At 31.6% G+C, this 18,856-nt stretch overlaps 1 protein-coding gene across 3 annotated transcripts in view; it reads left to right on the forward strand.

The window, feature by feature from the left end:
- The window catches only part of LOC106685823 (ataxin-7-like protein 1), a 49,385-nt gene extending 31,081 nt beyond the window's left edge, over nt 1–18,304 (forward strand). Inside the window, exons 6-8 of one of the 3 annotated variants that reach the window (XM_014428751.3) lie at nt 6,205–6,525; nt 7,945–8,515; nt 17,107–18,299. In XM_014428751.3, coding sequence (XP_014284237.1) covers nt 6,205–6,525; nt 7,945–8,451 — 828 coding nt within the window. In that variant the 3' untranslated portion in view covers nt 8,452–8,515; nt 17,107–18,299. Of the gene's footprint in view, nt 1–6,204; nt 6,526–7,944; nt 8,516–17,106 lie in introns of all 3 variants that reach the window. The other 2 variants (XM_067049084.1, XM_067049085.1) reach the window with 2 other exon arrangements.
- Nucleotides 18,305–18,856: the final 552 nt, after the last annotated feature.

The following is an 18,856-nucleotide window of genomic DNA, read 5'->3' on the forward strand; positions in this document are numbered from 1 at the left end:
TTTAAGTAACCTTAACCCTGCTAGGATCTGTTTGCGACCGACCATTCCAGGATTATCATTCGAAAATGCTGATGTAAGCCACCATTTAAATAGCTTTATTTGTGAGTTGTATGGCCCAATCCAGATCCTCATAACTTGTCAACTGCCCAAACGCAGTAATGGGTTGTTATTTGTCAAAGTTAGCTTCAAAACCAAGCATGTGATAATTTTTGGAAAAGAACTGTTACATGCAATGAATAATGTTAAAAAAAAAATCTTATAAACTGAAAAAGTGGCACTTTTTTTGTTTGAGCCTCAGAAGCTTGAGTGACAGAGAGGCTCTAGCAGAGGTACCCCTTGATCAATTTTGATAAAAAATTAGACTTTGTGGTTGTTGGCATTATGTGTGTTTCACACTTCAAGCTGGCTCCAGATGACAGGGCTATTGAAGCTGAACTTTTTTGCTAGAGTATAGGGAATTTTAAAAGAGTTCCCTTCTTTGATCAATTGGAATAAAGTAATACTTTAGCAAGACAATGTTTCTGTCCATTGTTCACACTTAATCAAAGAAAATTTTTCAGAAATGAAAGGTGATAGGATCTTGCTCCACCTGTCTTAAAGACACTACCTTCTTCTGAATATAGTCTTTTTCAGTCAGTGGTACATTTTCCGAAAGACCAGTACTTTGAATATGAGGATGTTAAATCTATGCATGAGGAGTTTTTGCCTTGAAAATCAAAGATTGGTTTTAACTTCAGGGAGAAAGATGGGTTAAAGTGATTGATAATTATGGTCTGTATTTGAAAGAATAATTTCAACGTGTAGATTTTATATCTAAATTTAAGTAAAACTTATTTTAAGTACAAAGACTAAGTTACAATCTAGTATAAGTGTATTAATGGATTAGGTTTTATGTTTCAAATCCGGAATGGCTGGAATAGAAGATGGAAATATTAATGTCTAGGTAGATCTGGTATCTATTGAGTAAGTTCAAAGAACATGTTTATCACTATAATAAATAACAATTCTTCCTCAATGTATCACAGAGCAGAAACACTAATTAATAGAACTCAGTAAGGAGAAAAAAGCAATACTCATCGGAAAGTTATTGATTACTCTTCTTCTGTTACGATAAGCTTCTTATGAGTGTTGAGCATGTCTTTACACCTTCTTTGATAGGCTTTATTTTATATTTCATAGATTAACAACAACATACTTCATCGAACCAGTGTGGTCTGGAGTTTTTCTTTAGACAGAGCACCAGCACCCTGACTGCAAGTTTTATGTGCTTTGAATATCCATTTCATTTTTTGTTTATCTCTATGTTTTTAGTGTTTTCTAGAGTTTTTGCAGGCACCTGATAGTGAGGGTCCTGAATCTTTTAACTTGCTAACTTGATGTTTCCTTCTTGACTTAGCTCTGATAATTCCTTTTTAGCCTTATTACCCCTAAGAATAGACCTGTGGTAAACACTGATTAGTTAAAGTTCAATCTGGTTTGTTACTATCCCATTAGATGATCTTCTTGTGACTCTGTAGATATTATTTTCTGAGAACATTGTATCTCTGATTACTTTGCCAACAGCGTTGACAAAATTGATGACTCACTGTCATTATTTGTTTTATATAGATTGTATTGATCAGTGTTCAGTAAACTTCAGAAGCTGAAAAGCCAATTTCACCATACAAAAATGTTAGAAAATTTACAAGACAAGTTAAAACCAAAGTTATATTTTAGTAAATAATTTGTTTAATATAATTTATTAATTTAAAATACATCATTATATATAATGATTTTCTTGGAAAATTTCAAAGAATCCAAGTTTTCAATGGTTATTTGGTTCTTCAATGAATTTTTTATAGTGTTATAAGTTTTGAAAAATGTATATTCACTCTTGCATATCTATCCAAAAACACTAGGAACAACAACTTTTTGAACTAGCTGAATTCCAGGGATTGAAGATAATGTCTTCAGTTATTTGTAACTTTTTTTTTTATTGCAGTAAGCATCTTATTTGAAAAAAAAAAGTGCATTTTTATCTTTCCAAATTCTTCTTTACAGTAGCAGAAACAAGCTATGTAAAATTTGATTTTCATGAACCATATTCACCTAGTTTAGCAATATCATTTCGAAATATGCTATTTCAACTCAATTCAGAAAGGATGAAATCTTAATTTGTTTACTTTTCCTTTAAGAGGATTTTTAATAAATGCCGGAGTGTCTCATACTTGTTGAACATCTTGAAATTTCTTTAGAAAAGATTCATTTACTTTTAAAATTGCTTTTTTGAATATATTTTTTTATCAATTTTTACCTTCTTATGTTCCTATTATCCTATAACCTTCCTTTTATTCGAATCGAGCATAATTTGTGTTTGAGGAGCTTTGTCTTTTATAGGAGTATGATGTGTTAAATGTAAAATGTTTTACCATGCTAAATGTTATAAGTATAGGATTGTGAGCAGCCCTATTTAAAGTCATGTTAAATACAGGAGAGCTAGTGGATTTTCTGAGTAACTTGTTATATAACCTTTCCTTCCAAAACTTCATGTTATTGTTTACTTCTCAGTTTTGATTATAGTAATTTACTACAACATGCCTAAAGTGGAAGTTGTGTGAAAATATTGCCCCTCAGTGCCTTGTTGAACTTCTAAATTGCGAGGAAGAGAATCAAGATGAGCTAATTGTCATTGCATCATAACTATTATCATACATTACTTTATTAGTTATAAAAACATCTAAAACAATACTAACACAATCAAAACACAAACTACAAGCTAGTAATATGTATAATACTACATTCCTTGTTACTACGACAACAAACAAAATGATCTTGAGCTCAGCTGGTCTGTTGCGTGACATCATTCTCCATTTAAAATACCTAATAACAGACTCTCAACCATGTTATATGTTATATTGGTTTAGCATGGTAAAAGAAGGAAATATTTCTCCATTAAACTTGAGTTTTTCTATTTAACATGTTAAACTAAAGATCCTGAATACCCCTTATAATAAATCCAATGCTAACATTGTGGGTATGATGATAGTAGAAATATATAGTTTGGAAATTCTTTTCCAATGTACTATTCTTGATCCAGGGGGCTTTTTGAATTGCTTAAATGTCTGTTCAGTTAATTTTTGGCTGAAGGAAATTTTGGGAAACAAGTAGTTTTAATAACAAATACTGTAATTATTTGACATAGCAGAAATAAAATCATACTTACAAGTTATTGCATCTATCTCATCATCCACTTTAATTGTAATTGCAGATAACAATTAGATTTATAATGTGATTGGAGAAGGTGACTTTAGAGTTTGTTGTTTAGGTGACCTTGATGTGCTTAGTATAATGTTCTGTCAATGTGCTGTGTATTAAACTTAGAGAACTGGGGTAGTTAATCCTGACCAACCTTGCACTAAACTAACCCCTGCGGGATTATTTTATTTCAAACATTAAAAAATAATCACAAGGTATAAATACTTTTTTCTAAGGATTTTGTTTCTTATTAAATTTATTCAATGGAGTCAAGAGGTTTTATTGAATAAACTATCTTTATCTTTAATGGATATGAAATGTTATGGAAACCCAGATGGAAGAAATTAAATAATTATTATTAGAAAAAAAAGAGTAAAATTCTAGGATTTGGTGTTATTATTTTGTTATTTATGAGAAAACAATAAGTAACATTAGATTAGATTATGGATTTTTCATTTAATCATGAATTTTTACTTTTAATTCAATTTAAGTATTACATTATATTAAAATTGTAATATTCTATTGCTGAAAATTACTAAGAGCCATAATATTTTTATATTGTTTCAATCAGTTAATAAATATTTTTTAAATAAATAAGAATAATAGGGAGCACAGTGGCACAGTGGTAAGGCACTATGCTACTATCTCCAATGACCCGGGTTCGAATCCGGCTGTGGCAGATAGTAATTTTCTGTTACACTGTTGCTGTGAGTCAATCCTATGGTTTCTGGAGCCCTCCTGGGGTACCCTTAAATGGGGAAAATTCTTGCGGTTGAGCATGATCTTGAAAAAAATCACTTCTTTGTATAACCATTTTCTAAAAACAGTGCTTCCTTACAAAGTACTGAACCCATGACTCTTCATGAATCGTAGCAGTTCACATTATTATTATTATCATCCGGTTTTTCTCGCCATTACGGGTTGAATATCTGAGGTGGGGGACCCAGAAGTCCAACCGCCTTAATATTTTTTTCATATATTTAAAACTTTTTGTACTATATGTGCAGTGTCCAAGAGAACTGACTGTTAAGCCTCTCTTAGCACGTCTATAGGCACTCCCAGACCATTCATGCCTGCCACTGTTGATTTTGGTATGAGACCATTCGTTGATATTATGAATGGAGTAGTGGTAACACCTTCCAATTTATACATTTCTTTCAATTATATCGCCAATTCCTGGTATTTCCTCAGTTTTTCTCCCACAGTAGAGCTTATATTATTATCTTTGGGATCCCAACATCAATAAGCTCCGCTTTCTTTTTTCTTAGGTCTATAAGGAGGATGTCTGGCTTATTATGGCGTACTCTATGGTCCGTAATTATTGATTCATCCCAATAGAGCTTGAGAGGACCATTTTGGAGGAGTTTATTTGGATGGTACTTGTAATAAGGGCTCTTATCTTCAATTAGGTTATATTTCACAGCCAGAGCCTGATACAAAATTTTGGCCACATTGTTGTGCCTCTGCAGATATTCAGTACCAGCCAGCACTCCACATCCACCAGTGATATGTTGGATTGATTCGAGCGTTACTGAGCATAATCGACAGTTATCTGGTGTTGTTGCGTCTTTTAACACATGCTTCCTATATGATCTCGTGGCAATAACCTGATCTTGAATGGCAACCACAAATCCCTCTGTCTCGGAGAATAGCCTTCCATCTTTTAGCCATTCAACTGATCTTTCTTGGTCTATGTAGACTTCGTCCAGTTGGCTATAGAATCACCCGTGTAGAGACTTGCTTTTCCATTCCGCCAGTCTTTCTTTTTCTGAAACAATATTCGGTTCATCTGTTTGCTCAGGTTCAGTGCAGTCAGACCATTATCCATTGTAACGATTGCCTGATAAACATTATTTGTTTTTGAATGGAAATATTGTCTTAGGGATATTTCTGGCTTGCGGCACGCTTCTTCAATATTTATGAGTCCTCGTCCTCCTTTCCTGGATATATAAAGTCTGGATTTGGATGATATGGGATGGTGGACACCCGCTCTTGCGTGAGTGTCGTTCTTACAAGACGATCTATTTCTTGTAGGCTGGTATTTGACCACTGTAATATACAAAGCTATAGCTTAGCGCTGGTATGATCCAAGTAATGATGGCCTTGATTTTCTGTTTTCCAGATAGTTGAGTCTTTAATATTTTTCGTAGTCTCATTTTCAAAATTGTTATTAGCTCTTGTTTCACATCATTTCGAGCTATTTTGAGGTGCTGCTGTATATCAAGATATTTATATTCTTCTTTGGCTTCTAGTTCTCTGATGTACTCATCTTCATTTATCAGTAGGTCTTGGGCATAAACCACCTTTCCCTTGTTCATATGCAGCATTTATCAAGTCCAAATGACATGCTTATATCTTTCATATAGGATGACACTATTTCACTCATACTTTGCAATTGTTGTTTGCTTTTTGCATAAAGCTTAAGATCGTCCATGTACCAGTTGTGGCTAACAGTGGTTGCCTCATCCTTGGTATTGAGTTTGTAGCCCACCTGGTTCCTCCGCAGTATCCGACTTAATGGGAACAGTGCCATACAAAACCACAATGGGTTTAGGCAATCTCCTTGGTATATTCCCCTCATAATTTTTATTTGGTTATTACCATGGGTCACTCCTATTTTCAACTTAGTCATCCAGCCTGCCATCAAATTCGTGAGTAGTTTGCTTACTTTAGTTTGGACCTTATATATCTCCAATACTTTGAGCAGCCAACTGTGTGGTACAGAATCGAAAGCCTTCCTATAATCGATCCACGCCATTGAAAGATTACGCTGTCTTCTAGAAACCTGTGCAGCAATGAAGAAATCCATTACTAAAAGCTCTTTGCAACCCCTAGCTCCTTTTCTGCACCCTAGTTGTTCACTGGTTATCATGTCATTAGATTTGAGGTGGTTATATATCTTCTTTATTATTATATTTATTTATTTATTATTATTATTATAATTATAAATAATAATACTTTTTTTTTCAGTTTGATTCTTTCTCTGAAGAGGATGTTAGTTCATCTAGACCTTCCAAACGCAGTTCAAATGACCTACATGGATTAAGTCTTCCAGTTTCCATAAAAAATCCATCAATCTTATGTCAGTTACAAAATTTCAAATCCAAATTTTACTCTCCAGTTAAAACAGCTCGCTTTACTAATATTCACGAAATATTGAAGGGTAATTTAGCACCGAAAAATATGAAGGTGGAACTAAATTCACAAGCATGTAAAGAAAATACTGAATCAGTAATAATTGAATTAGAAGGAACTCCTAAAACACCAGCTGTAAAGTCTTCAGAATTAAAAGTAATGAAGTAACCCTTTAAATTCTATTGATTTGAGCTTTTATTTAATATTTTATAATTTATATTATTTTTGATATGTATGATATGTTTATCACTATCAGATTTCTTTCTCCTGGTCTAAAATAAAATCTTTAATTGATTAATGGACTAGTAGTTTAGGATAAATTTGAAAATGATCTTTTGAATGAACTTGATTTATTAATGCCTCAAAAACTAACATTTTTAGTCGCTGGCTATAATGAGCTTAAAATATCATTACCAAATAGCATTAGCTGATTTGAAATGAAAAATTTTTAATCTGTCATTTTGTTTTTTTATCACTGTAAGTAGTGATTACGATATCAGTAATTCCAGTTTGTTCTTGAATAAAAAAGCCAATTTATTGTTGTTGATATCATTGCTTGTAATAAAATAAAATAGACCTTACCTCTCTAGTTAGCTTCTGTATTCCCTCAAAGGTCTTGTTGACACTCAATATGCAATAAAACTTCAAAGATGCCTTTGTTTCTTAGTTTTTTCTTCAAGTTTCCCTGCTGTATTTCCTACCTCATTGGGAAGATAAGCGAACTGCTTGAGATTTTTTTAATATGAAGATCATTGTTTTTTGTGTCTCAAGAGTACTTTAGCCCTGCTTCATGAATCCTCCCAACCCCCCTTTTTAGATCCATGTTTCTCAAAAGAAAATAATTATGTCCTTATTTCGAAAACTCAGCTGACATCACTTAGTAAAATGCAGAACTAATATTTTTATATAATATCTGTTTATAACCCCTTATAGGTGGGTCTTTGGCAAAAGCAACCTATGCTTTCTTTGTGGACTTATCCAGTGGAATACCTCACAAGCTCCAACCTCAGACCTAAACATTATGGATATAGTGTGGAACATTAGTTAATCTATTTTTCGTTGTCTTGTGAGGACTGCCCCATCGATAACTGTCAACAGTAAGCATAGTTGCTGCTTAGAAACCAGAGAGACAGGAAGTTTTGATTCCTGGGTTACCTGAGAAGGGGTTTATTTGAGGTCTGGAAAGGGGTACAATTAACCTTATAAAAATGTTGTAATTTAGTTGTGCATTCCTCTTAGTGTATTTGTTTTTAGTACAGACCAACCAGTATTTGGTATTAATATTAACTAAGCAATCCATATTAAGGATGCCACAGAGGTGTTTATGTATCATATCTAAATGATAGATCTGAAGTTTATTATTAATTTAGAGATCATATTTTCCTATAAAACTTTCTTAATACAAATAAATAACACTAGCATTTTAATATTATAGTTGATATTTATTAACTACAAATTTTGAATGAAAGAAAAGCAAAAGGATATTATAGTTAGTTCTTTGGATTTTTATTTGTTTAAAAGTTTTTATATACTTTTTTTTTATTCTTATCATAGAAATAGTTTTATTATTTTTAGCTAGAGTGGTTTCAACAATGGCACCCTGGATACAGGAGGGTAGGAGGCCTTCTTTATACCAATCATAACATCACTTATGTGAGGAGACAGACATTTATTACAGCAGTATCTTCATTTTCTCAAGAAGAACATTATAACTCATTATTGCAACAAAGGCTGAATGCCATTCGAGATAAAAATGAAGTAATTGATTTGTGTGATAATGATACAACTAAAACAGAATTTAAAAGAGTCAAATTTGAGACAAGTACGGGAAACAACAAGAAACCTATTAATTCTGTGATATCTAAACAAAAAAATAATTTCATTATTACATCGAATGTTTCTAAAAGTTGCTCTATTTCTTCTAAATTGCAAATAAACCAACCTACAAATAATAAGGCTTTTGTTTGTAAACGATCAAGTAATAATATAAATGGAGCTTTACCTGCTAAAATTAAAAGGCAGGATGGAATGGTCAACATCATTACTCCAGTATTTAGGAAAATTAATAAAACTTGCCTCTGAAAAAGATTAATATGATTTTTGATGGAAAGCATAAGCAAGAGCTCATTCCTTAAGAACTTCGTAGGTAATTATAAACTCTTGGTTATTTAATGTTGATTATTTTTATTTCTAATATTATCAAATCCCAAACAAATAAAAGTATATATTACCATAATATAAAATACGTAAGTCACTATAACAACACCCAAACTCAAGTCACCTTCAATTCTCTTAACCTTCATGGAGGTAGGTTTTACATTACATTACACATCTTCCCCAAGAAAATGTTTAACAATTATTATTAATTAAGAGAAAATAAATTTATCTATAAATAAACTGTTGCATTATCAAAGTATCAGAAATGCTCCCCCTATATCTTTTTTTTCATCTTTTCACTGTATACTTTCTTTATGGTCTCATGGGCTTATTTGAACCTTGCATTACTTGACCATCTGTTGATCTGCTTTCTCCTACTCCACCTCTTTTGACTTGAGATACTGAATAATCTTCATTTTGCTCAACTTTTCTTTTTTTTTAGAAACCTTGAAGGGTATTAAATTAGCCATTTATTGTAAGCACCAAGGAATATTTCTGAAGTGTCTACCAATCGGGAAATTCAGAAATATGTTGGGGATTTTGTATGGTAGGGAATAAGTCAGAAATTCACAGTAAATTTTGTTTAAGTCTGGAAAGTCATCATTAGTTCTAAAAGTTATCTTTATTCAGGCCAGCTATTATCTTTTCCTATCAAGATGTTTTTACTAAAACTTATATTACTGATAAATTATTTTAACTCAAGTTATTTTAATTTAAACTTTAATTATATTCATAATTAAAGTTTTATAACAGTCATTGAAAATACTCTTCTGCTGGAAGAATGTCTTTTTGAAGTTAGATAAGGTTCACAAAACTGATGAAAATCTCAAGGGACTTCATCCAGCCCTAGCAATTATTTTAATTAGTGTTGGCCGGCTGTATGAAAGAGATGTAAGTCCCATGCAAATTGTGTTAAAATTGATAAATTATGTGTCTAAAAAATTTAATGTTTTTCTAATACACTAATTTATTTTTAGATTCAATTATTCATAGATATATTGATTCCATTATTCTGAATACTACTGTTAGTGGAATGATGTGCGGTGAATCACTCATGTTAGCTTCTATGCTGAAGTTACCCTCTTAAAGTTTTGCTGAGATTTTTAACTTCATTAGATCTATTTCTATATCACATGAGATCAATACAGTTATTTTAATGTTAAAATAGTTATTCCAGGCACAGTCCAATCAAACCTGGCTGGTTTTATGGAAGCAATGCAAGTTAACGGATCCGCACTGAATGTGTTAAAATTAATTAACTCTTGAAAAAGTAATGTTTTTTCTTTTACGCTAATTTCTTTGAGATTATATTATTACATTAATTGTTTCCATTATTCTGACTATTATTGTTAGTATAATTATTTTGTCTGCATTTGTAAAAGGGATATCCTTTAGCTCAAACTTTATCCAGCTTCACCTGTCCACAATTCTCCTTGAAGGTTGCCTCAGAGACTTTGAAAATAGTTATATTGTAGTTTTGGCAATGTCCAGGTTCTTCTCTCAAATGATGAACTTCTTTCTGCGGTTGTAGCACCCTCACTCAATCTCCTCTAGTTTTAAAAAACTACTTTATAGAGCTGGTAAACTCTTGAAAAAGTCAGGAATTTCTATTATGAAAATTGGTAGAAATTATTATTTCATTTACCTTGTAACTTAAGAAACCTGCTTTTTCTGTAACCTGACCAACATCTATTTTGTCCACATTACTGGGCAGTTCTGACATCCAAACAGAATCTCTAACCTGGAGCTTTCTTGAGACGACAGGGGATCTCCAAATACAGAATTTCTCCTTTTTCATTGAATAGAGAGACTATGTCCAGAGCTGTATTCAGTTTTTTTGGTAAATATCATTTGTATTTTTCCTTGTAGGTTTAGATGGCAAAAAGTGCTCTTTTAGTTGTAATTTATTAAATTTTTCTCCAAGTCTCACTATTAGAGTTTGGATGAAATGGTGATGTGAAAATGTTTTCACCCACATTTGATTGAAACTCTTGACTTAAAGGAATTATCACTGTACGAAAAATGTACTGAAGAAATCTAGAAGTGGTAAAAAGTTATCTTAGCTCAGATATAAAATTTCTGAAATCAGTTGATAAAACTCACGTTTCATGGCTTTCATTATTTCATGGCTGAATCAACAAGGATACACAAATTTTGTTTATGGACCCTGCAAAGTTTGTATGAACTCTTATCCAAGGTTGTTCAGGCTCATCCTGATTGTGTACTGGTGCGTTTTGGTAGGATGTGGATGATTTCCTGACAGATATCACTTGTGTTGATATGCACTTCTATTCACTCATCAATTCCAGGCCACCAAATATGAGATCTGGTAAGTTTTTGGGTTGTTCTTATGATGGTAACAATGGTTACCATAAGTTGTAAGTTCTTATGATGGTAACAATGGTGGTAGACATAAAGAAATTTTGTAATTCTATTTCTTGAATTTGTTTGTATAATGGCATTTATCTGTAGTAAACAATCTTTGTGTAACAAAAGGTCATTTATTTTAAAACAGAAATTCTGAAATTGAGATGGAACCTTTGATGGCCATTTATTCTTTATCCATCTTATGGCCTATTTCAGTATAGAATCATTTTCTGTTTCTGTTAACCTATTATAATAATTTATTAAATTATTTGCTTATATCCAACTGCTTTAATATCAGAATGACAGAATATGTGTATAGAACTCCTGGAAAGCCCAAGAAAAGATAGGTAGGGTTTTTTTTGTATGGTGAAAACTACATAAAAACAACGATGAATTTTTTCCAACTTTGCCTATTGAGATATAATACTGTATATGGTCCTGCAGCTTTGAAATGAGTGCTCTAAGAGAAAAACTCATAAAATGTAAGTATTAGATCTTCATATTTTGTGTCCACCATTTAGTCAAGTCACCCCTCCAAATTGGCCTTCTCCTAATTTCTGGTAACTGGCATATGAAATTATGTATGAGTTATTCCATTCAATATTATGGATGTATATCCTACACAGTTATTCTTGCTCTTGATGGTGTGAAGATAGTTGACCGTAGATATATAATAGGAGAAGATGGTCGGGGGGTGCGGTCAGTAGAAAAAACACAAATAAACAAACAAATTATTTATTTGTGCCGACGTTTCGACATGATTTTCAGGTCTTCATTAGGGCTATAAACACAAAAAGACAACAACCATCATTCAAGCAGAAAAAAAAATAGTAATAATAAAAATAAATAAATACAAATGTATAAAATAAAATAAATAATAGACTAAGAATTTGGAAATGTACATAATAATGGAATGAAAATATAAATTAGTTGATTAATAACTATGGACAAAGACAGTAGTGGATTGATTACATTATTATATATATACATATAAATGTGAGAAATAAATAAATGATACAGTGGATAAGAGTGTTATATTGATGATTAACATTAAAAACCTTTTTTTATATAGATGAGTATAAAGAATTAGTTAAATTAATAATGGAGCTTATGAAAAAAAAAATATTGTAAAAGGAAAGAATAAAGGATAAGAAGAAATATATGTAGAAAGGGGAATGAAGAAAGTAAAAAATGCGAGAGTAAGGTTATAGGAAGAGAATCAAGACTACATTTAACAATGTTTATATGTTTAGATAGATTTCAGGAAAAGCCGCTAGAGTGCAGGTCGGCAAAAGGCGTTAGATAAACAGAAATCTAACGGTCAAAAGATCGTAGAGATAAAATAGTCAATATGAGAGTAAAAAAATGAAAAGACAACATAAAAAGGGGGTAAAATGTTAAATGATGAGAGCCCAAAAAGTAATAAAATGTATCAATATATGAAGGGTATGTAAAAACGGATATTTTAAGGGGGAGTATGTAAAAGAATGTTAAAAAAAATAAGAAGAACTATGGAGAATAGGAAATGAAGAAAATAAGAGAGAAAAATAACTTAGTTATAGGCAGAGATTTCTGCTAAACTGTTTGAAATTGCAGGAATAGTTGTTAGAGTGCAGGTCGACAAAGGCGTTATATAAACAGAAATCTAACTGTCAAAAAACGAATGTTGATATAAAATAATTAATAAGAGATTAAACATATGAAAGGAGTTAAATGTAAAATTATGAGAGCCAAAATATATTAAAATGTATAAATATGTAGTTAGGTTATACTGGTTTTCCATAAAATACAGACATGGTAGGAAGATACAATGAACCAGGAGTGGTTGATGAGTGTGGATTAATGCAGGTCCTAGTGACCTAAATTATAGGGGATAGAGTTCCCTTTCTCTGCTTATGACATGGTCATGCATTATCATTGCAAGATAATGTTTTGTAGAACCTGCTCTTACAACAATAAGACTGATCTACAGTGTTTTTCCATAAGCAATTACTGCTGTGGTCAGAAAAGTAATAATACTGGTAGTTTGTGATGACGAAGATCACTTTCTGGGCTGCTTGGGGGGGGGGGGAGGGGCCCAGACTTACTGTGGGTAGCTGTGAAGGTAGTGATAAATAGCTTTCATGATTCTACTCTGGTTGTTCCTTGGTCTAGGGTGTAGGAGTTATAGGCACAATGTATAACATTTTGAATTTTTTTTGGTTGCTAAAAGTTCTCCTATATTTGTATTTGCTTTTTGCATGTTTATATATAAATAAACTCACACACACACTTATACATTCACACAATAGTTAAAAACTAATAGCTTCTACCCTTCCTTATAACATGCAGTACCTCTACTGACTGACCTAAGAAAATGCATGAAGTACTGTATAATACATGGCTAGCCCGTTTACCAGCCAGAGAAACATTTTGAATAGTTTAATTTTCATTTAACAATTTATATGTAAGATATTTTATATAAACAAATTTTACTGTCAATAGATAGTGTTGACAGGCCCATATTTTTTGTTGAAACCTACAGGTCTTCCTGTACATTTACACAGTATATACACTCCTGTACAGCATTCTGGTTTGAGAGGGGCATCTATGACCGAAGTTTGGAAGGATTGAGAATACTGCTAAGCACAGCATAGTTATCTTTGTAATACACTGAAACTATCTCTCTAAGCTATCAAGCATACTCAGACCAATCAGCAGATTTACTCCACACACAGCAGATGTGGACTTAGACCTCTTGCATATTTATAATAGAAAATTTGACAACTATAACCTGTGCCTTAGTGAGCAATTACAGGTTAGAAATTCATTGATGTGAATTGCAGAAGAACTTGCAAACTTGACCCATCCAAAATGTCCGTTTGACTGTGGTCATCTAATATTCATCTGTGTTTGATTTTTTCCAATTTCAACTTAGTGACAGATTTTATGGTAGGATTTTTAACTTTTGCTCCTGAATATACTGTTCAAAATTGTTTACAACACAATCTGTGGCACAAAATACCACTTAACCTATTGAAGGGAATATCTGCACAAACAATGATTGTTTAGATTAAAATAAGAGTTTTGATTTATTTTTGTTTTTATGGTTTCAATAATCTTTGATGTGCTTCAAACCATTTCTGAACTTCAGTTTTATTCAACAGTATAAGTAGAGGCTTCACTATATCAGAACATTCAAAAAGGAATTTCCCATAGAAATTTATTCCATTACTTACTTATAATTGTAAACTCTTATTTATTTCTTGCTGTTGGAATATTGTTTTTATCTTCAATAAAAGAGTTTTATCTCCCAATTTGTGTATTTTATAGACCAGGAATTCCATTGAATTAATTCAAAAAGCAGGTTTTTCAATATTTATTCATTTCTGTCCCTGGCAAGGTTCCTCATTTCCCCTTATTCTTTCTATTCATTCCATGTAGATTATGCAAGAGGTTCTTGGTCTTCTTTCCACTGGTCTCACCTCCATGCTTTTTATAGGATCTCTGTGGTGGTCGATGTGAGAGACATGTCCTAACCACCTCAGTTGCCTCCTCTCCAGAGTTTCCATACTTCCAGCTCTTCTGTTAGTAGATGGAATTAGCCTAGGAGATTCTGGATGGGATTTCTAAATCTACTGATTACCATACCAAGGTACTTAAAGTCTGTCACCACCTCCATCACCTCTTTCCTATAGACAATCTGAACATCTACTTGCGTTCTATTGAATTCAATGACTTTTTTTTGTTTTAATTGTCATTTTCTTTCGATTCTTTATTCTACACCAATACTGCCTGCTTCGGTTGTTTGAGGACTTGGCAATAAGCACGATGTCGCCTATAGATTGTAGAAACTGTATAATGATAGGATGTAAGTTCCCTTGGCCCATGTGCATCTGTACATCACTTTCTTTTGCAGATGGAGGCGATCCTATCCATATACACAATAAAGAGAAGGGGCTCAGAGAATTGTTGGGTTTTATTCCCTTCTTCCAGTCAAACAATCTAGATTCTTTACCTTGAACAGCTCCCAAAGTTTTTTCTGGGACGCCAGATTGCCTTTATGTTCAGGAATACTAGATAGATGTTCCAGTCATGGTCCCAAGACTTCTCTATCATATTTTCCTGGGTGAAGATCTGATCCTGAGTTTGCCTGATGGGCTTAAAAACACATTGTTTTTCCTACAGTTAAGGCTCCACCAGTGTTCATAACCAGCTCTCTAGAATGGAAGTATATACTTCGCAAAGCATGGGAGACAGGCAATTAGGTCCTGTAGTTGGAGCAATCATTTTATCTTCCTTTCTCTGATGGGGATTATAATGAAGTACTTCTATTCCTGAGGATTTCTTTTGTCTTCTAAAATGGAAAAACGTTTTGTAGGGCTCCTACTAACTCTGGTCTTCCATATTTATGAAATTTGAGGATTATATTATCTCAACCTGCTGTTTCCTTCTCAACCTTCTCAATCAGGTCATTTCCTTGCTCCTCCATCTAGGATCCCCTATCGGAATAATCTCTTCCTTCTAGAGTACTTATGCCAGACTTCTATAACCTCGTTCTCCTTTGACACCTCCTCTCTTTTGTCGTTACTTGTGTCTTATTTGTTAAGACTTTCTGGCTCTGAAATTCTTATTTTTTTGCCAGTAGAGCTTGATATTTTTTCTATGGTCATTATAATGACCAAATATTGTCCAAAATCCCAACTGAAATTGACTCTCCTGTATGCTTCCCTCACAGCAACATTCATTCTATTTCTGGCACCTTTGTACGGCTCATAGTTGTCATGATTTATTTCCATAATGCACAGTTTCCAAATGTATTTCTCTTTTATGACAACTTTCAGCTCCTTCTGTCTCAGTCAGAATAGTTTCGTTTACTCTTTGAAAAATTTAAACCACTGATGAGACGTTTAGTAACAGTAGGTAAAGGGTACTTCAAATCCTTAAATACTCAATTTATGGTGTTTCTGTTGTTCCCAGTAGCACAAACATTACGTAGTAAGATGGAGCCCAATCTAAATATTCTACTGCTTGAAGTATCCTCTGCTTTACCACCTATTGGATTGCTGAAAGATCACAGTATTTGAATGTACCCGATAACTTTTTTTCAACAATTAGCTTTAACCTCTTCTTTCGTTATGAGTAGGTGAGGCATTGTGTCCCTCACTAAGTTTGTCAAGCTAGTGAGGAAATGTTTGTAAAATACATTAATAATGGTTAATGCTTGTGAGTTATAGATTCCACAAATTTTCAAAGGCTTAAACTAATTTTTTCTAAAAAAAATTATTCCATTACCTTCATCCATTACAACTAATGGAACTTGTACAATTTTGTATAGTTGACAGTGATTTATAGTGATACAAGAATATCATCACGCATTTTCTGACTATAGGCTATTAAAGCACCCATGGTGGACCTCTATTGGACTTGATTTTCTCTGGATTCAATGTTTAAAGTTATTTTCATAGCCTTCCAAAAAATGATTTTTTTAAAATCAGAGCCTCTTAATATAATCAGTAGAAATTCCACTGAAGTTCTTCATCTCCAATTCTTTAACAATTTCATCTATGGTAACAACATTTAATATATTTATTTTACAACTTTAATAAGTTACCTGTGTCCACCTACAAAATCTTGAATTGGTTCTCTTCTCATTTGATCTCTTTTATGAAATATCACTTTCCCCAGTAGTTGGTTAATATATTTTGTAACTGGATCAATTATTGTTTTGTATTTGACATCAATTAGTGAGGCTGGTGAACTTGGAGTTTTAATAACAGAATATGTTTTTTTTTGTGACAGAAAATTAACATAAATTTATTAGAATATTAATATATATTTCTCCTTTGAATAGTAAGTAATATTGTCAGTTCTAAGTTTAAATTCAAATTTTTCTTTATAATTATTCCAGTTATTGGTGGAATAATTAGAAACACAATTATCCAGATCCATTAAATCCTTAACCTAGATTATCTGGAATTTATTTTTAATTATGGCAACTATTATCTTGTCAGTATACATACAGTTGGATCTCCATGCCTCAATTGGCAATTAACTCTTAAATAATGTATTTATATAGCAAATTATGTAAATATATTTGTTTATATATGATATTTGTTAATGTGAAGTGATATTTGTAACTTTTTCTATTTTTGTAATCCTCTAAGATTTTCATTGATATCAGATTGGAATCTTTTAATCTTCAACTGTTATGGGTTTTTTTTTCTGTTTTAGCGTTAAGAAGATAAAAAGTCTGAAAATAATTTCCATTGATGGGTGAAGGTTTTCACGAAGATGTACATTCCTCTGATAAATGCATATTAATTTATTTAATTTAGTCTAGCTTTATATTTTCCTACATTTAACCGAAATAATAAGCCTGGACAAATTTAATTTGACTTGATATTTTGCCTAATGTATTTTTGTTTTAGTTTTTTTCATAGATCCAAAGAATGTAATGAATAATTGATAACTTATATTTAAATTTTTTATAGTATAATTAGTAATTTTAGTTTATATTAAGTTATTTTAGTTTTATATTTTACTTATTTTATTGGTTGTTTTCACCCAAATAAGTGCCTTTATATAGCCTGAACTAGTATTAGGCTAATAATAATAGTCAAACTCTTTTTAGATGTGAATTACAGCCACTGTCATGTTGATGGGAGTGATTGTAGTTTCTTAGATTATTGGCATTACTGTTTTTTACATACTCTTCATGGTTTTAACCTTTTATTTTGTAAAAAAGCACCTAAGGATGATAAAAAAATACTTGAAAGATTAGTCTGATTCATATTTGAATAAATTGTATCATTCTTAATTAAACAGCAATATTATAGTATATTAATTTGGCAAATTTGTCTGGGCTTATTAAAGAGCTTTAAATTAGTATTGGCTAAGTATTTATATAAATTGAGCTTTCTATTCAAGCGTGGCAGATTATTTGTCATTACGCTTGTATATGTTGGTTGTGATAGTCAATTATGTATATTACTGTACATGATGTACATTTGACTCAGTACAAATAACCTTAGATAAAAGATCACATTTTAAAAATTATTTTAGTCATAATTATGTTAAATTCTTTTCTTTAATAATGTACATGTGCAATTTTCTTTTTTTTTAAACTTTGATTTGTTATATTTGTTTCTTACTCTCAGGTTTTAACTATTGTATATTCTTTGTTTTGTATTTTGCATTTTATGCAGACTGAACTTTAGTCGACATTTAACATATAAAAATACCTACTTATGACTGTGCTAATTATTGTTTTTATTTCTTAAGATAATGTTTTAATAACTTAAATGTTCCCATTGTGAATGTAAACGTAATTTAGGATTGATTTGTGATATTGTATAAAAATCTAATTAAATTATTTTTTCAAAGGCCTACCCTTTAAATAATCCCAAAACTAATTATTTTTAAAAAAATTTATATATAATTATTTTTACAAGGAATATATCAACATTTTTTAAATGTGCCTAAACATTTTAATACATTAAAAATTTTGTACTTAACAGTGACTTATATTTTAAACCTTTTTTTCACAATTGGATAAAGTTCTCCTTTATTATAGTGGAGGTAGTAGAAAGAATTTATCGTATGGTTATTGCTCTTCTAATCTTTGGTAATTAAAGGTGAACTCAGTTAGCAGAAAACTTGATAATAACGAAAATTGTCTTATTATTATAATAAAAATTAGACTTAGGGGCTTGGGTTCTGAAATTAGACATTTCAGAAAAAAAACATCCTGTCCATTTTGACCTCTGAACTCAGGCCAAAATATGATATACATGATTTGTATATTTTATAATCATTCAGTATTGTGGTGCACATTGGTTAAAATTGTATTTTAAGTTTTAAATCAGTTAACAAAACTTTATATCACAATTTTTCTTTTAACAAAAATTATTAGAATTTAAGAAAAAGGGCTCCATTACTGACATTAGACTTATCTTGCATTAAATAAATAATTTTGGTTGTG

The sequence above is a fragment of the Halyomorpha halys genome, unplaced genomic scaffold, assembly GCF_000696795.3.
Source record: "Halyomorpha halys isolate HHAL.00 unplaced genomic scaffold, Hhal_1.1 Scaffold747.1, whole genome shotgun sequence".
Lineage (NCBI taxonomy): Eukaryota > Metazoa > Arthropoda > Insecta > Hemiptera > Pentatomidae > Halyomorpha > Halyomorpha halys.